Here is a 17,702-nt window from a genome sequence, read left to right on the forward strand (position 1 = left end):
CTGCTCAGGGTTTTGCATTTAACAGTGTACTGTCTCATACGTTCGACCTACCGAGCTGCCAAGATGATCATCACGAATCAAATCTCACTGAGATTTCTCAGGTCCTGTTGAATTTATTGCCAAGTGCTCAAGTACGGGAAGGTACAGGGACAGAGAAACACTGACTTGTAGCAGCATCACAGGCAAGTACATTCAGAAAATACGCGGAACAGAAGTTATACGATTCTCTGTCCGTAACAATCTGTAAATATGTTTTATGTCATTAACGATATTTAAAATACATTGTGTCATGATCAATACTAAAATGTGCATTTGTGTGAATAACAGACTTGGAAATGTTGAATTTGGTCCCAGTCTCCATTCCTCCTGTAATCCACAACCATCTCCTTTGTTTTTGTCACAATGAGGGAGAGGTTGTTTTCTTGACACAACTGTGTCGGGGTGATGACTTCTTCTCTGTCGGCTGCCTCGTTATCATTTGGGATTCGGCCGATCAATGTACTGTGGTCAGCAAATCTAATTAGCAGATTGGAACCCGCCACTGCAGCCCCACAGTGCACTATGTACTGATTGCAAAGCTACGAAATTGCATGTGAATAGACTCCCCTCCCCCAACTCCACTCTTTCTGCCTCACCAGCAGACTGGGACATCTCACATCTCGCTGCCTCCGCCAGGACATTAAACTGTGAACAACTGTGGTCAGGGACTGATCTCTGGGGTACTCCAAACGCTACCTCCTTCCAGTCTGAAAATGACCCACTCATCTAGACACACACTACCGGCAGTTTATCGATCTCCAACGAAAAAGCCTAATCACCTACTCCTGAGGGTCAATACCATTGCTGACTCGGAGTTTACAACCGTCAAATACCAGGAGGGACATAATAATCAGAAAGTCTCTGGTCACAGCCGTGTAAATAAAATGTGATCTCAGTGGGTGTGTGGCGCATGCTCAGAATGCGAAGGAGACAGACAGACTGAGCCACGTCACAGACTGATGAAGGGGAGGAATGATCCATTTTGATACAGAGAGGGAAGCGGAGAGTTTGATGTTCTGCCTGATGCCGGAACTGTAGCCTGTTAGAAGTCTTGTTCCTCCAACTTGTTCTGAGCTGTGACAGTTTTTTTCAGAAGGCACCATGGAGAGTAAAATTACCTGAGTTGAAATGTTGTCCTTCACCCTCCAACGTGCGTTGTAAGCTTTTAACAGTGTAGAAAAGGCAAAGGAATTGTCTATGGAACTCACAAACACGTTAGTCTGCTGTATCTGTCAGGTCACCATCGCTTGAATGCCTCCGGTCCTTGAATGTGGAGGCGGAGATGTTGGAGAAGACAGCGCCCCACTCGCGACAAGGAGAGCCCGATCACGTGTCCATGTCCGTGATCTGATTGGATACATCGCCATGACGTTATAGCACTGTGACGTCATTCACTGGCTCTCATTTTGGAAGGGATTCAGTCGGCCATCGCAGATACACTAACAGCTTCGCTCTGGGAAGCGGCCGTTCACCTGCTCCGTGTGTGTGAAGAGACTCATTCAGTTAACCCACCTTGTGATGCTCCGGTGAGTTCGCAATAAATAGAGGCCACATTTCTGTCCGGAGTGAGCAAAGAGTTTTACTCAATCATCCCAGCTGCTGCAACACCAGAAACTTCACATCAGGGAGGAAGTTCAAATCAGCTCCGTGTTAAATGTTTAACCATCACGGTGACTGAAGGCAGCTGCGGGTTCATGAGGGACTGTTACTGTCAGATTCTGCAGTTCTTGCGGCTGCTCATCGCACCCAGGACTGAACCCTGGTCACTGAGCATTGGAGGAGTCCGTTCTGCTGATGTTAGCCTTAAACTAGACTGGTGTTTAATATTGTGGATCTGTGAAAGATAAATCCCGTGAAAGATAAATCCTGTATCAAATCCCGTGTCTCGCTTGAGAGGCCACTCAGCCCAGCTGGTCCCTGCCCATGTTTCTGTTCCATATCAGTATATGAAAATCTACCCCCGCCGTTTCCCTCTCACTCTCCCTGAGATGACAGGTTGCATCTAGTCACCACTCCGTGGGATAGGAGATTTCCCTTGAATGTCATAGAATCACAGAAATCTACAACATATTATCGATACTTTGTCCCACAATGTTGTACCGACCATGTAACTTACTCTAGAAATTGCTTAGAATTACCCTACCGCATAGCCATCTATTTTCCTAAGCTCCATGTACCTATCTTAACAGACCTTTTTGTATCCGCCTCTACTACCGTCGCTGGCGGTGCATTCCACACACACGCCACTCTTTGTTTAAAAAACTTAGCTCTGACATGTCCTCTATACCTACTTCCAAGCAGCTTAAACCTATTCACCCTCGTGTTAGCCGTTTCTGCCCTGGGAAAAAGCCTCTGACTATCCACACGACCAATGCCTCTCATCATCTTATACACCTGCATGAATTTCCTGCATGATTTTCTCCGGGCTGAACAAGACGATGAGCTCACTGTGGTTGTGACGTTGTTCAGGGCTCCGGACGAAGTTGGTTAAACTCCTTCTTCCCCGCTCTTTTCAACGTTTTGGGTCATTTTCACCAATTTTAAAGGATTGTGCCTCAGACAGCTGGGTTGTTGCAATTGTTACGTGCCAGCAGCAATAGATCACTAACGGAGTCTGGTTTCGATGTTAAAACCACTCTCTTCATTGTTATAGTGACGGGGTCCTGAATTATCCTTATGAACTGTATTTTTGAAAAGAGAGAGGGAGATGTTCAACACCGGACACAGAGAGAGGGAGGGAGGGAAGGTGGACAGAGAGTGAGAGAGAGAGAGAGAGAGAGAGAGAGAGAGAGAGTTAGAGAGGAAGACTGCTCGGAGACGATGTTATGGTTTCTCTGCAAGCTTGTTGACACTTTTACAAGGACACTGTCAGCTTCTGTGTTCTTACAGAGAGAGAAGGGAGGAACTGTTTGATGGACAGCTGGGGCTCAGCACGGTGAGATAAGTAGGAGGTCCGCTGATAGACCTCCAGACACATGGTTTTGGACACTGAATGAGCTTTGTTGTGTCCACAGAAAAAGTTGGGCTTTGGAAGATCGATCCGGAGCATCGATCAGTGGCTCTCGCAGTGTGAAAAGGCTGTGACCGGTGGGGAGTTATTCGTGTGTCCATCCCTCGCCTGGGTTAATAACTCCACCACTGAAGAACGGTCCCATTTATAGTGGTCACAGTCGGTGACTTCCAAAGGATTTCGGAGGACGAAGGGACTATCGACGGCGTCAGCTTACCTGAAGACTCAAAACTCTCCCTCTCTCTCTCTCCATCACTCCCCGACTCAATCCCACGAACTGAACCGAACTTCACTCATCACCGTAAGACGGTATCCATTCACCCCGAGGCGTGAAGAAGCTTGGCTTTCCTATTTACACACACACACACACACACACACACACACACACACAATCATTGCTAACCTGTTTGATATATCTGCATTTATATTGTTGTATAGCGTAGTTACTAATAAAGGGTATGTAGAGAGAAGGCAATTACGAAGAATTCCACACACATTCCACGCTGGGTAAACGAAATAACAGTCGCCGAAGATCTTATCCGTCGATTAGCTCCGAAATCCACTTAGAAATATCACCAGGTGACAGTCACAGGAATATCGTCTTCAAGTGATTACCACAGAACACCCCGATTCCAGGTAAGGGCCAACAAAAGTGATACCACAGGATACTCCAGCAAATCCACACATATGGATGATACGAAGTGACAGTCACACATCCGTTCTGCACTGCGTGTCGATGATCAGATCAACACAACCTTTTGCGCATGGAAGAGTTGCAGCCTATAGCAGTCACACGCTGAAGTTCCAACAGCTTGTCTCCCTCTCCCTCTCCCTCTCCCGCTCCCTCAGGCTGCCGCAGCCTGTGTCTGACGTCACAGCCCCGCCTCACTCAGCCACTTAAAGCGACACTCACAGTAAACGAACCTGCGGTCTCGTAACACAATGCACCTCTAAAGTCTGACAGCAGACTAACGAGTGAATCTCCGATGGTGCAGAGTCAGAAACCGAAGATTTGCCAGCCTGAGTCAGGGGCTCCAGAGAGAGATGGTGTCCAGAGGAGGAGGACGAATAAGACCAGCACGATGTGGTTAAAAGTGAAAGATTAGAAGCATTTGGAAACTGGTTGATCGAAAAAAAAGGTGGTTAATTTCTGCAAAACACAGGTGGAAATCAACAGATAAGGCAGAAATTTTGGAGAGGAATACTTAGAAAATGTTTTCTCAGTATTTCCAGCAACTGCAGAATCTCCTATGTTTTATATCTGCATTTTACTTTGGCATTAGATACACGTTGATATTGAGTATATTGCTTATGGGAGCCGCTTTCTGCATTAAAACAGCTGCAGATTTTTTCTATACCCAAGATAAAAAAAATGAGGTATGGACATTGAACCGGTGCTTGCAGAAATGTTTAATGGCACCGTGATTACCCATAGGGCAATTCGTTAAGAATTTCGCCGGCGCTGAAGCGCCGATGAAATACGCAGGCGTCAGGCTGAGGAAGTCCCTGAGTTTCACGCATGCGCGCAGTGCACAGAAGGCTTTGAAAATGTCGGTTGCAGGTAAGAGCGATTAATTGTGTTTTTATCTTAAATACCGACTTCAGGATAATTCCTCTGAATTTCGGACACCGTGGGCAGCAATCCCGGGACAGTCCTGCCCTCTTCCCTCTCTCTCAGCTCCACGATCCGTACACGGGCCCCGGGGAGCTTCCGGCTGATGAGGGAATGGGAACCGATGGATCTCTCAGACAGAGCTGAGCTCCAGCTATCTAAATCCAAGGATTAGGAACTCGGAGAAAGGGAACAAAATCTTTTACATCAGCAGTTGAGAAAATCACCTTTGTTCTCCCTCCAACACAAACAAGAGAAAATCTGCAGATGCTGGAATTCCAACCAACACACACAAAATGCCGGAGGAACTCAGCATTAGTACTCTTTTCCGTAGATGCTGCCTGGCCTGCTGAGTTCCTCCAGTATTTTGTGTGTGTTGCTTCCTCTACCTCCTCTTGCTCTGGACTTTTCTACCGGTGAGAACATGTTTTGTCCCATTCTCTCTGGGTACATTATGATATCAAACACCTTTGCCCTGGACAACAAGTAGCTTTCACTTCACAAATGTGCCAGACTCCAGTGAGACAGACTACTGCCCTTCCCTTCATATTCATTGGGATTTCATTCACTGAGTTCACCACCGTCAGTCATTGGGGACGGGTTCAGGGGGAATATTTATGTAGAACACAGAAACTAGTGATGCCTGTTTGCATTTTGGTGATGCAAAAGTTGCTGGAGAATTTGCAAGTGGGAAGAAGTGGAGTGATATTTGGAAATCTGACTTCTTAAAGTGTAATTTAGCAAGCAAACCACATATGGACAATGTGTAAAAGCTTTGGTGAGAAACTCCTGCATTTCCTGTTACAGGCCTGCTACATAGGTTGTGTGAGAGTGCAGATGAACTCGATCAAACCCAGAGGAGATCAAAGTTCCTATTGACAGTGATTTGCTAGCCGTGAAAATGAATACCTCTCTATATAAAATTCACTGTGCACATCTTGTCACTGGGTAAAAAATACACAGTACAAGATTTATCTGCACACTGGTTATTACAAAGTAGAGGGGTATTCGAGGGAAGGAGGGGAGACCTGCAGTGTCCCTGATGCCCTCCCCTACAAGATGTGCATCCAGCTGCAACTTGTAACCCTGCACTTCAATGAGCTGCTTGAAATGGGTGAATTCCATATCATCCAGCAGTTGGAGGGGGTGATAGATATGACATGAAGGGAGGTGAGCTACTCCCAAGGTGCAGGACACAGGAAACTGGGTGAGAGTCAGGAAGGGGAATGAGGTTAAATAGGCATCGCAGAGTACTCTTGTGGCCATTTCACACAACAACAGGTGGACCACTTCAGAAGCTGTGAGGGGAATTACCTGGCAGAGGAAAGTCAAAAGACTGATAGGGGATTCGTTAGTTAGAGGAACAGAACAAGAGGGGACGAATATCCTAGTGGTAAGACTTGCTAGTGGTAGTGAGCAGGGGAGGGGGTGATGTGGTTAAAATAAGTTGTAGGGGGAATGGGAGCCAGAATGACAGAACAGATAGTGGAGAGGGTGAATTGAATTGACTTTATTAGATACATATTTCATAAACATGAGGAGTAGAAATATTTACCTTACATCATCTAAATGTGCAATGTGTAATTTATAGTAATTTATAATAGATAGTTTGTACATAGGACAGTCAATATAACATCGAAATGCAATTGTATCAGCATGAATTAATCAGTCTGATGGCCTGGTAGAAGATGATGTCCCGAAGCCTGTTGGCCCTTTTGCTGTGGTACCGTGTCCTGGATGATAGCAGCAGGAACAGTTTGTGGTTCTGGTGAATTGGGCCTTTTTGTTGCTGATATTCGTTGGGCCCTTTTTACACACCTGTCTGTGTAAATGTACTGAATCGTGGAAAGTAGATTGTGCAATGTATAATTTCCTTGTTTATATTTAGAGACATTTTTTGGTGTATAAAATGATGAGGGGTATTGAGCATGTGAGTGGCCAGAGGAGTGTTTTTTCCCCCAGGGTTGAAATGGTTAATGCCGAGTTTCCACACTCCCAAAGACCCTTTGTCCATCTCCTGAGTTAAGAGAGATGGAAAAATATTTAAGATCTCCCCCATCTGCTTTGGTTCCACACGTGGATTGCCATTCCGGTCTTCCAGAGGACCAACTTTGTGCCTTGCAATCCTTTTGCTCTTAATCTATCACTAGAATCCCTGAGGATTATCCTTCACCTTTTCTGTGTCAGCAACCTCATGCCATCTTTTAGCCATCCTGATTGATTTCTTATGTGTTCTCTTGCATTTCTTATACTCCATAAGAAACTGACTGCCTATCCCTGTTATGCAATTCCATTTTGTGCTTTACCAGGGTCTCAATATCTCGTGCAATCCAAGTTTCCCTACAGTTTCTATCTTTACCTTTTATTCTGACATACCCGCTTACTACTTTCAAAATTTTGCTTTGAAGCCTCCCATTTACCAAGCACACCTTTGCCATAAAGCAGCCTGTCCCAATCCACAGTTGCCAGGTCCTAGTGTTGATTCTAGGTGTTGATCCATGCACTGAACTCATCCACCTTTCCTGCACTGCTCCCTGTATTGAAATATACAGGGCTCAGCATATTCACTGCACCATGCTCAACTTTTTCATTCCTGAAATTTGTCTGAGGCCTGAACAACATCTTTCTCCACAACCCCACCACCATCTGTTCTGTTATTCAGGCTCCCATTCCCCCTGCAACTTTAGTTTAACACTCCTTACCCCCACCTCCCTCCATGCAGATCTATCACCTCTTTGGCTTTCCTCTCCCAGATCAATAAAAAGGAGGTGCATACCAGGTACAGGCAGATAGGAGCAAATGGGGTACTTATGAAATACAGGAAATTCAAGTGAACACTTATGAAAGAAATAAAAGAAGGCATGAGGTTGCCCCAGCAGACAAGGTGAAGGAGAATCCTCAGGGATTCTGCAGATATGTTAAGAGCAAAAAAGATTGCAAGGGAAAAAAAATTAATCCTCTGGAAGATCAAAATGGTAATCCACATGAAGGATAGCCTAGACTTGGGGAGATTTTTTTTGCATCCGTATTTACTCAAGAGATGGACACAGAGTCTAGAGAAGTGAGGCAAAGCCGCATTAACTTCATGGACGCTGTACAGATTACAGAGGTGGAGGGGTTTGCTGTCTTGAGGCAAATTAGTGTGGATCAATCCCCAGGGCCTGACAAGTTGTTCACTTGGACCCTGCGGAAGACAAGTGCAGAAATTATTGGGGTCCAAGCACAGATATTTAAATCATCCTTAGTGACAGGTGAGGTACTGGAGGATTGGAGGACAGACAATGTTGTTCTGCTGTTCAAGAAAGGCTGTAAAATAAACTAGGAAGTTATCCATTGGTGAGCTTGACATCAGAACTGGGAAAGTTATTGGAATGTGGGTGCAGGAACCAAGTATATACTGTAAGTATTTGGATAGATGTGGACTGATAAAGGATAGACAGTATGGCTCTAGCCAATCTTTCAGAGTCTCTCGAGGAAGTTATCAGGGAAGTGGATGAAGGCAAGGCAGTAGATGTTGTCTACATGGACTTTAGCAAGGCACTTGATAAAGTCTCATATGGGAGGTTGGTCAAGAAGGTTCAGTCACTCAGCATTCTAGATGAGACAGTAGATTGGATGAGACACTGTCTTTGGGAGAAGCCACAGTGTAGTAGCAGATGGTTGCCTCTATAACTGTAATCCTGTGATTAGTTGTGTGCCAAAGGGATCAGTGCTGGATCTGTTGTTGTTTGTCATCTATATCTGTAATCTGGATGATAGTGTGGTTAACTGGATCAGAAAATTTGTGGATGACAACAAGACTGGGGGTTTAGCAGCTGCAAGAAGACTTTCATGGCTTGCAGTGTGATCTGGGCCAGGTGGGAAAATGGTTTGAGAAATGGAAAATGGAATTTAATGCAGACCAGTGTGAGTCGTGGCACTTTGGTCTGACCTACCAAGGGAGGTCTTTCACAGTGACTGATCGGGCACGGAGGAGTGTTGTAGAAGAAAGGGACCTGGGAATACAAGTCCTTAATTCACTGAAAGTGGTATCACAGTTAGATAGGGATGGAAGGAAATATTTTAGCCCATTGCCCTTCATGAACCACAGTAGTGACAACAATAGATGGATGTTATGTTGACTTGTAGAAGACATTGGTGAGGCCTTATTTGGAGTATTATGTGCAGTTTTGGTCACCTACCTACAGGAAAGATGTAAAAGAAGTTCAGAGATTTCAGAGAAAATACACAAGGATGTTGCCATGTCTGGAGGACTTGGATTATAAGGAAAGATTGAACAAATCAGGGCATTATTCTTGGGAATGTAGAAGATTGAGGGGAGATTTGATTGTGATAGAGAGGCACACATAGTGTTAATGCAAGCTGGCTTTCTCCACTGAGATTGGGTGGGACTACAACCAGAGGCCATGGGTTATGGGTGAAAGGTGAAATGTTAAGGGGAGCATGAGAGGAACTTCTTCACATAGAGGGTCATCCGGCTGTGGAATGAGCAGCCAGCACAAGTGGTGCATGCGAGCTCGATTTTAACGTTTAAGAGGTTTGTGTAGATACCTGGATGGTAGGGGTGTGGGAGTGGGCTGTTTAAATAGTTCAGCACAAACTAGATGGCCCAAAGGGCCTGTTTCTGTGTTGAAATTTTCTATGATTGCGACAAGAACCTGAAATAATACAAAAATTCACTCTAAGTCCTTTTAACAGATGTGCGGCCAACCAGTCATTTCAGCAGGAATTTTTTAAATGGCGTTAAAATTGTGGCATTTTGTTAATAATACACAAGAGAAGATCCCAGCTGCATGTCAAGAAAGACAATTTGCATGAGAGTGTTTCAGTCACTGTGGGACAAGGAACACGTGCCGCTCAGCAGGATCCAGGAATAATACCAATGGAGGGAGTCAAAATGAGCCAGGTCACAGATTGGAGACGACAGAAATGCTCCATTGTTATTGAGACAGGAAGAGTATCAGGGAATTGATGGTCATTCCAGCTTCCAGCACTCTACCCAGTCAGGAGATGATTTCTCTGTCCAACTTAGGGTGAACCTCACTGTAACCGTGTGATACCAGATCAAACCTTGGCAACTCAAGTAATCTCATCTGAAATGTTGTCCTAAACCCATTGATGGATTTTGTAAATTTTTTTACAGGTTAAAAATGAGAAGGAATTCATCTCCAGGAAGCTCAAAAACGACACGCCAGTTTTGTTGTCTCTGCCTAGATACTTAAGAACTGGAGCAAGGGATCCAATTGTCCACCCTTCCTGCTCAGACTGTGGGGAGGAATTCACTCGGTGATTTTGACCAACTGGCACGCCCATCATTTTACACAGGAAAAAGGACATTCACCTGCCCAGACAGTGGGAATGGATTCACTCGGTCATCTCAACTAAAGGTACATCAGCAAGTTCACACTGGACAAGGCCATTCACCTGTTCTGTGTGTGAGAAGGGGTTCAGTCGGTCATCCCACCTGTGGACACACCAATCAGTTCACACCGGGCAGAGGCTGGTCTTCTGCTGAACTTCTGGGTAAGGATTCACTCTGTCATCTGAACTAATGGCTCACCAGCGAGTTCACACTGGGGAGCGGCCGTTCACCTGCTCAGTCTGTGGGAAAGGATTCACTCTGTCATCTACCCTACTGGTACATCAGCGAATTCACACTGGGGAGAAGCTGTTCACCTGCTCAGACTGTGGAAAGGGATTCACACTGTCATCCCGCCTACTGGTACATCAGCAAATTCACACTGAGGAGAAGCCGTTCACCTGCTCAGTCTGTGAGAAGAGATTTACTCAGTTATCCAACCTACAGAGTCACCAGCGAGTTCACACTGGGGAGAAGCCATTCACCTGCTCAGTCTGTGGGAAAGGATTCACTCTGTCATCCACCCTACAGAGACACCAGCGAGTTCACACTGAGGTGAAGCCATTCACCTGCTCAGTCTGTGGGAAAGGATTCACTCTGTCATCCACCCTACAGAGTCACCAGCGAGTTCACACTGGGGAGAAGCCTTTCACCTGCTCAGTCTGTGGGAAAGGATTCACTCTGTCATCCAACCTACAGAGACACCAGCGAGTTCACACTGAGGTGAAGCCATTCACCTGCTCAGTCTGTGGGAAAGGATTCACTCAGTCATCCAACCTACAGAGACACCAGCGAGTTCACACTGAGGTGAAGCCATTCACCTGCTCAGTCTGTGGGAAAGGATTCACTGTGTCATCCATCCTACTGGTACATCAGCGAATTCACACTGGGGAGAAGCTGTTCACCTGCTCAGTCTGTGGGAAGAGATTCACTGACTCTTCCACCCTACGGAGACACCAGCGAGTTCACACTGGGGAGAAGCCGTTCACCTGTTCAGAATGTGGGAAGCGATTCACTCGGTCATCCAACCTACGGAGACACCAGCGAGTTCACACTGGGGAGATGCCGTTCACCTGCTCAGTGTGTGGGAAAGGATTCACTGACTCTTCCACCCTGCAGAGACACCAGCGACTTCACACTGGGGAGAAGCCGTTCACCTGCTTATTCTGTCGGAAGAGATTCACTCAGTCATCCACCCTACAGAGTCATCAGCGAGTTCACACTAGAGAGAGGCTCAGAATATGGGAAAGGATTCACTCAGTCATCCCACCTCTTGGCACACCAGTCAGTTCACAGTAAGGAGAGGCCATTGTTATGAATCCTTTGGTTTTGTTTGCTGTAGACTGTCATTTTAAGAGAGAGAGAGAGAGAAATTAAGAAAGTGAATCAGTCTGACTTGCAGCTTGTTTACATCGCTCGCAGCTTGTTTAGTTTTAACTGAGGACACAGACACTCAGAGTCAGACGGAGACAAAGGAGGAAAAATGGAAGGATCAAAACCAGGGAACTAGTAGCCAAGGATCACTTTTTGGAACTTTCCTTCGCTCACAAGGGTGGGCTAATTATCGATTCACCGTACATCGAATGTGTGGTTGTCACCTCATTTGATCCACAGGAGTGGATCTGATTTGGGATATCCTGTGGAGACGACTTATGTGTTAAGCCTTGCCTGGCTGTGGCGTGGTCATTCATTTGATGATACCACTTATGACAATTCACTTTAGGTGATAATTCGTATGTACATTTGTAAAGATGATGGATAAAATCTAGAGCGACTGTTCTCTCTTTTTACCACCATGGAACCTGTGGAATACAACATAATTGCCTTCTCTCAACATTTACCCTGGATTACAAAAATATCTCTCTCACATCACCTATTCTGTGAATTAATTGAACTTTAATACTTTAACATCTCCAGACTCCAAGCCTTGTTTCCCCTGAGCTCAGAAGTTTGGGAGTTATATTTACACACATACATACACATAACACTCATGAGGAAATCTGCAGATGCTGGAAATACAAACACAAAAAAAATGCTGATAGAACACAGCAGGCCAGGCAGGGAGAAGGGAGAAGCACTGTCGACGTTGTGGGCCGAGACCCTTCGACAGTACTAACTGAAATATAGTAAGAGATTTGAAAGTAATGAGGGGAGGGTGAAATGCAAATGATAGGAGAAGACCTGAGGGGGTGGGGGTGAAGCTGAGAGCTGGAAAGGTGATTGGCGAAAGTGATACAGAGCTGGTGAAGGGAAAGGATCATGGGAAGGGAGGCCTTGGGAGAAAGAAAAGGGTGGGGGTGTAAGTACCAGAGTGAGGGGGAGAACAGGTAAACAACTAAATATGTCAGGGATGGGGTAAGAAGGGGAGGACGGGCATTAACAGAAGTTAGAGAAGTCAGTGTTCATGCCATCATGTTGGAGGCTACTCGGCCGGTATATAAGGTGTTGTTCCTCCAACCTGAGTTTGGATTCATTTTGACAATAGAGGAGGCCATGGATAGACATATCAGCATGGGAATGGGATGTGGAATTAAAATGTGTGGCCACTGGGAGTAGTCTTTTGCTGTTGGTTCATTTCTAAAGCATTATGGTTTGTAACAAAATGGGGCTGTGTCTGGGATATGACAAATTTAAGGATTGATTAATTATCAATTTCATTGGGGAAATCCCTTTTGATTTACTTGTGTGTGGAAAACCAGCAGCAATGGATGTTGATAGATATCTGGAAGTGTGAACCTCTCAGGCATTAGAGGACACCAGAAAGATTGAGTTGTTGAGTATTGCTAGAACGTTAATACTTGCTAAGGTGAAATTGACAATGAGGAGGGCACAGATGCAGAAGATAATAGCTGAGCATTATGTATCTGAGGATGTGTTTAAAGTGAAGGAGTTGGAGGTGTTTCCTGAATGTAAACCTCGTGAGCTTGAGCTCCAATAGAAGTTAGAAATATTAAAGATGGAGGCTCCGGAAAGGCAGATGCAGTTTCAGGCTAAAGAGGCAGAAAAGCAGACAGAAAATTCTCTTACAAAGTGTACTTAAGGGGAAGGCTTAGCAACCCTATTCTGCTTTGACAGTTGCTGAAGCAGCTTATTATTTACTTATTTATGCTGCCCCAATCATCGCCACTGGGCTATAAATGTGCAGGAGCTGTGTGTGGTTCAGTGTTTTGCTCAAGGACACACAAGCTGCCTCGGCTGAGGCTCGAACTCATGACCTTCAGATCGCTAGTTCAACACCTTAACCACATGGCCATGCATTATGACCACATATTATGACGTAGTGAAACAGGCTGTGCTCAAAGCTTACGAGTTGGTCCCAGAAGCAGACAGGCAAAAGTTTAGAAATTTGAAGAAATCTGTGAACCAGATATACGGAATTTGCTTATGAGAAATTTGTGTCTATTGACCACTGGTGCACATCTGAACATGTAAATGATGATTTTAACAGCTTGAGAGATTTGGTTTTAATTGAAGAATTCCAAAGGTGCGTCCCTGATGACATAAAGACGTATTTAGATGGAAATGATGCTGCCACTCCGCAGGAATCTGCTGGATTAGCAGATCAGTTTGCTTTAATTCATGAAGTTATGTTTACCCTGAATAAGAGTTTCCAAAAGGCACTTGTCAAGTTGTGGGTAAACCTAATGAGCTCACCCCAGTGGCCTGTACCTGCATTCGGTGAACCCTTTTCCAAAGTTATAGTGGATTGTGTTGGCCCATTGCCAAAGTCTAAAGCTGGCCATCAGTATCTGCTAACTATTATGTGTACTACATCCAGATTCCCAGAGGCAATGCCTCTCAGAAATATTAAAGCTAAAACTGTGGTGAAGGCTCTTACCAAGATTTTCACTTTATTCGATTTGTCTAAAGAAATACAGTCTGATCAAGGATGTATTTGTATATCTGCATTATTCAAGCAGGTAGTTTATAAATTGGGAGCAAAACAGATTGCATCATTTGCATACCATCCGGAACCAGAAGGGGCTTTAGAATGATTTCATTCTACCCTCAAAACAATGATTAAGACATATTGTGTTGAAAATGGAAAAGACTGGGATGAAGGGATACTTTTGCTTTTGTCCAGATGAATGAATACATTTGATTTTGTCCACAGAAAGAGAGTCAGTACAGGAATCACTGGGCTTTACTCCATTTGAACTTGTATTTGGTCGCAGAGTGACCTTTGACCTTGTTAAAAGGAACCGTGGATTGATGGGGATGTACATGTTAACTCGTTAGACTATGTTTTGAAGTTCAAAAATAAACTACACCAAGCCTGTAGTCTAGCGAGACAAAACTTAAAGATTTCTCAAAACAAAATGAAGTGTTGGTTTGATAACAGGGCTCGCGAAAGAAAATACCAGGTGGGAGATAAGGTGCTTGCCTTATGTTGACGAATCCACTTCAGGCGAAATTCAATAGACCGTATGAGATAGTCTCTCAAATTAATAATGTGAATTCTGTTATTAAAACACCCGACTGACGTAAACTAACACAGGTGGTGCACATAAATATGATAAAGCCTTTTTTGACAAGCAGGCACCATCTGTGAGTATTGTTGTCAAAACAAATGAATCTGGTAACCCTGAGAATGAAACAATTGACTCGTCTGAGACTTTTCACAAGCCAAACATGGTCCCAGTTAGGCTAATGAACTCGGTTGTTCTAGAAAACATTGATAACGAGTTGGCTCATCTGCAGCCAAAGCAACAACAACAGCTGAAGGAATTAATTCTGAAGTACAAAGATTTATTTCCCGATGTTCCCAAGCAAACCACGGTCGCAGTACATGATGTAGATGTTGGTCAAGCCAAACCGATTAAACAACACCCACTTCGCATGAACGTCGAAAAGTGTAAATTGGCTGACCAGGGAATTGAGTATATGCTGGAGAATGGTATTATTAGGCCTTCAAAATGAGATTGGAGTCACTCTGCATTATTGTGCCCAAACATGATGGTAGTGTTAGATTTTGCACTGATTGTAGAAAGGTAAATGCAGTAACAAAAACTGATGCCTATCCTATCCCTAGGGTGGATGATTGCATCGATAAGGTTGGAATGGCTAATATCTTACAAAGATTGATCTGTTGAAAGGGTATTGGTGTGTTCCATTGACGGACAGAAGTAGAGACATTTCTGTGTTTGTGACAGCATCTGGGTTGTATGAATACAATGTTTTGCCTTTTGGAAGGAAAAATGCTCCAGGAGCATCCCAGAGAATGATTGATTTTGTAATTCGAGGGTGAGAACACACAGATACCTATATTGATGACTTAGTTACAGGGAGTGGCACTTGTGAAGAGCATATCTCTGCAGTAGAAAAGCTGTTTGACAGGCTTTCCTAGGACAACCTTACAGTTAACTTGGCTAAGAGTGAATATGGCCATGCCAGTGTGACCTGTCTTGGCTATGTTGTAGGTCTAAGCAAGTTGGCTCCTGTTCGGGCAAAAGTCCAGGCAATTTCTCAAGTTCCTATTCTGACTGCAAAGAAGGCTGTTAGAAGGTTTCTGGGAATGGATGGATATTACCGTAAGAACTCTGCTGCTATCGCTCTTCCTCTGACCAATCTCCTGAAGAAGGGTGAAAAGTTTGTTTGGACCGAGCCTTGTCAGAAGGCATTTGATTGATTGTTATCAGTATTTCAGATTAGGCCAATCAATGTAGTGCTGTCAGCAAATTTAATTATCAGATTGGAGCTGTGGGTGGCAACACAAGTCATGGGTGCACAGAGAGTAAAGGAGGGCGCCAAAGAGACAGCCCTGTGGGGTATGTGTGCTGAGGGTCAGAGAGACAGAGGAGATGGAGCCTACTCTTACCACCTGCCGGTAATCTGACAGGAAGTCCAGGATCCAGCTACACAAGGCAGGGTGAAGGCCGAGGTCTCTGAGCTCCTTGTCGACACTTCACGCCTTCGTCTAGCTACTGCTCTGCCCATGACTGCAAGGAACTGCAGAGAACATCAGAGAAACAAGCCTCCCCTCCATGGACTCTTCCTATACTTCCCCTGCCTCGGAAAAACAGGCCACGGACTCAAAGATCCTCACAACCACAGACATTCTTGCTGCAAACCTGCTATCCCATTGGGAAGAGATACAAAAGCCTTAAAGTGCGTAACACCAGGCTGAAGGACGGCTTCCTGTCTGCAGTTATAAGCCAAATGAATGATAAAATGGACTCAACCTCACAATGTAACTGGACGTGACCCTTCACCATATGTCTATCTGCACCGCACTTTCTCTGCAGCCATAATGCTTTGTTACAGTGATTATTTTGATGTATATCAGCTCAATGTACTGTTGAAATGTATCCATCTGTCTGGATGGTACATCAGGCAAGATTTTCACTGTAGCTCAGTACATGATGATAATAAACAAATTTCCCATTTTAATTGTGTGGAAATATTAGACAGACTGAGCTTCTGCTCTGGAACCACAGAAGGAAACTGAACTGTTGTCATTTCTGTGGAAAGCAAATATATGGAAAATACTTCAATCTCACATTACGATCTGCGGTAACTGGGATCAGGTAACCGGTGGTTGGTCTCCCATATCAATATCAGAATCAGGTTTAATAGCACCGGCATGTGTCGTGAAATTTGTCCCTGCGGTAGCAGCAGAACCTAATTGATAACAATAGTTTTGAAAAATTGTGATTTAAAATAAGAATATACATATATATAGTACAAAAATAGAGAAAAAAGTAATAAGCTATTTTAATTGTGTGGAGCAATTTGACTGACTGGGTGTTGCTTTGGAAATTCTGAAGTGAAGCTGAACTAAACTTTACACATTTATGAGAAGCTCAGATAAATACAAAAGGCTAAATTCTCACATAAACGGGTCAGACACCCAGAAACATTGGCAGCACTTCAGCACCTCAAAACAGTGGAATGAAACATGCAGAAACTATTGCAGAGAAAAAAGACATTGTCCACCCACAACGAGAGGACGTGACAGATCCGGATCTCACTGCCTTGTCTGAACGGAGAAAGATGAAGCTACACGGACACATAGAACAGTGACCCGCAGATGCTGCAGATCTGCAGAAATATGTGAACAGGAACCGGGATCAGGTGACGGGTGGAGGGACTCCCTCCTGAACTGTTGACTCTGCTCCTCGCCCCTCACATGCTGCCCGACCCATCCACCGCATTCCCCACATTATTCCATATTTACCCCAGATACATGATTATTTTTCCACACCATATCTTCCCCGATCCTTTTCCCTCCACGTCCAGGTCACAGAGTCACCGGCTCAATTCCCATCCAGGTCCAAAACATAATTCAGACGCAAAAAGGAAATGTTCACGTTTCATTTAAATCAGTTTTGTGTTTCTAAACACTAATTTCTATTCACATTCCTCCAGAGCCTTGCTGGACAGGAACACTGAAACATCAAGTGAGAAACAGCAGGAGGCCATTCAGCCCCTCTAACCATCAGCAAGATGGCGGCTGCTCACCCATCTCAGCCATGTGTTTCTGCCCGATCCTCATTTCCTCGATCCCTTCGGTCTCCACACATCTGTTTTACGTGCGGACAATCACTGAGTCTTCACCGCACTCTGTGGTGGGGATTTATAAACATTCACCACCCTCGGAATGGAGACATTTCCCCTCATTTCAGTCCCGCACAGTCTATCCCTGTTTCAGAGACTGAGATCCCTGGTTCAACCGGTAATGA

At 44.7% G+C, this 17,702-nt stretch overlaps 3 protein-coding genes across 6 annotated transcripts in view; 2 read left to right on the top strand and 1 right to left on the bottom strand.

The window, feature by feature from the left end:
- LOC132386651 (zinc finger protein 214-like) overlaps positions 1-17,702 on the top strand; it is a 243,883-nt gene that overhangs the window by 133,389 nt on the left and 92,792 nt on the right. The gene's annotated exons all lie outside the window — the stretch shown is intronic.
- Positions 1-17,702, bottom strand: part of LOC132386644 (zinc finger protein 239-like) — a 178,717-nt gene that overhangs the window by 123,793 nt on the left and 37,222 nt on the right. The window lies entirely within an intron of this gene.
- On the top strand, positions 4,571-13,844 carry LOC132386648 (gastrula zinc finger protein XlCGF26.1-like). The gene is made up of 2 exons (XM_059958958.1): positions 4,571-4,610; positions 9,805-13,844. The coding sequence occupies exon 2, from the start codon at positions 10,213-10,215 to the stop codon at positions 11,317-11,319; it is 1,107 nt and encodes a 368-aa protein (XP_059814941.1). The 5' UTR covers positions 4,571-4,610; positions 9,805-10,212; the 3' UTR covers positions 11,320-13,844.

Source organism: Hypanus sabinus, unplaced genomic scaffold (genome assembly GCF_030144855.1).
Source record: "Hypanus sabinus isolate sHypSab1 unplaced genomic scaffold, sHypSab1.hap1 scaffold_124, whole genome shotgun sequence".
Taxonomy (NCBI): Eukaryota; Metazoa; Chordata; class Chondrichthyes; order Myliobatiformes; family Dasyatidae; genus Hypanus; species Hypanus sabinus.

What these genes read in the sequence shown, in the direction of transcription:
- LOC132386648 (XM_059958958.1), top strand. Translation starts at nt 10,213, where the DNA reads ATGGCTCACCAGCGAGTTCACACTGGGGAGCGGCCGTTCACCTGCTCA.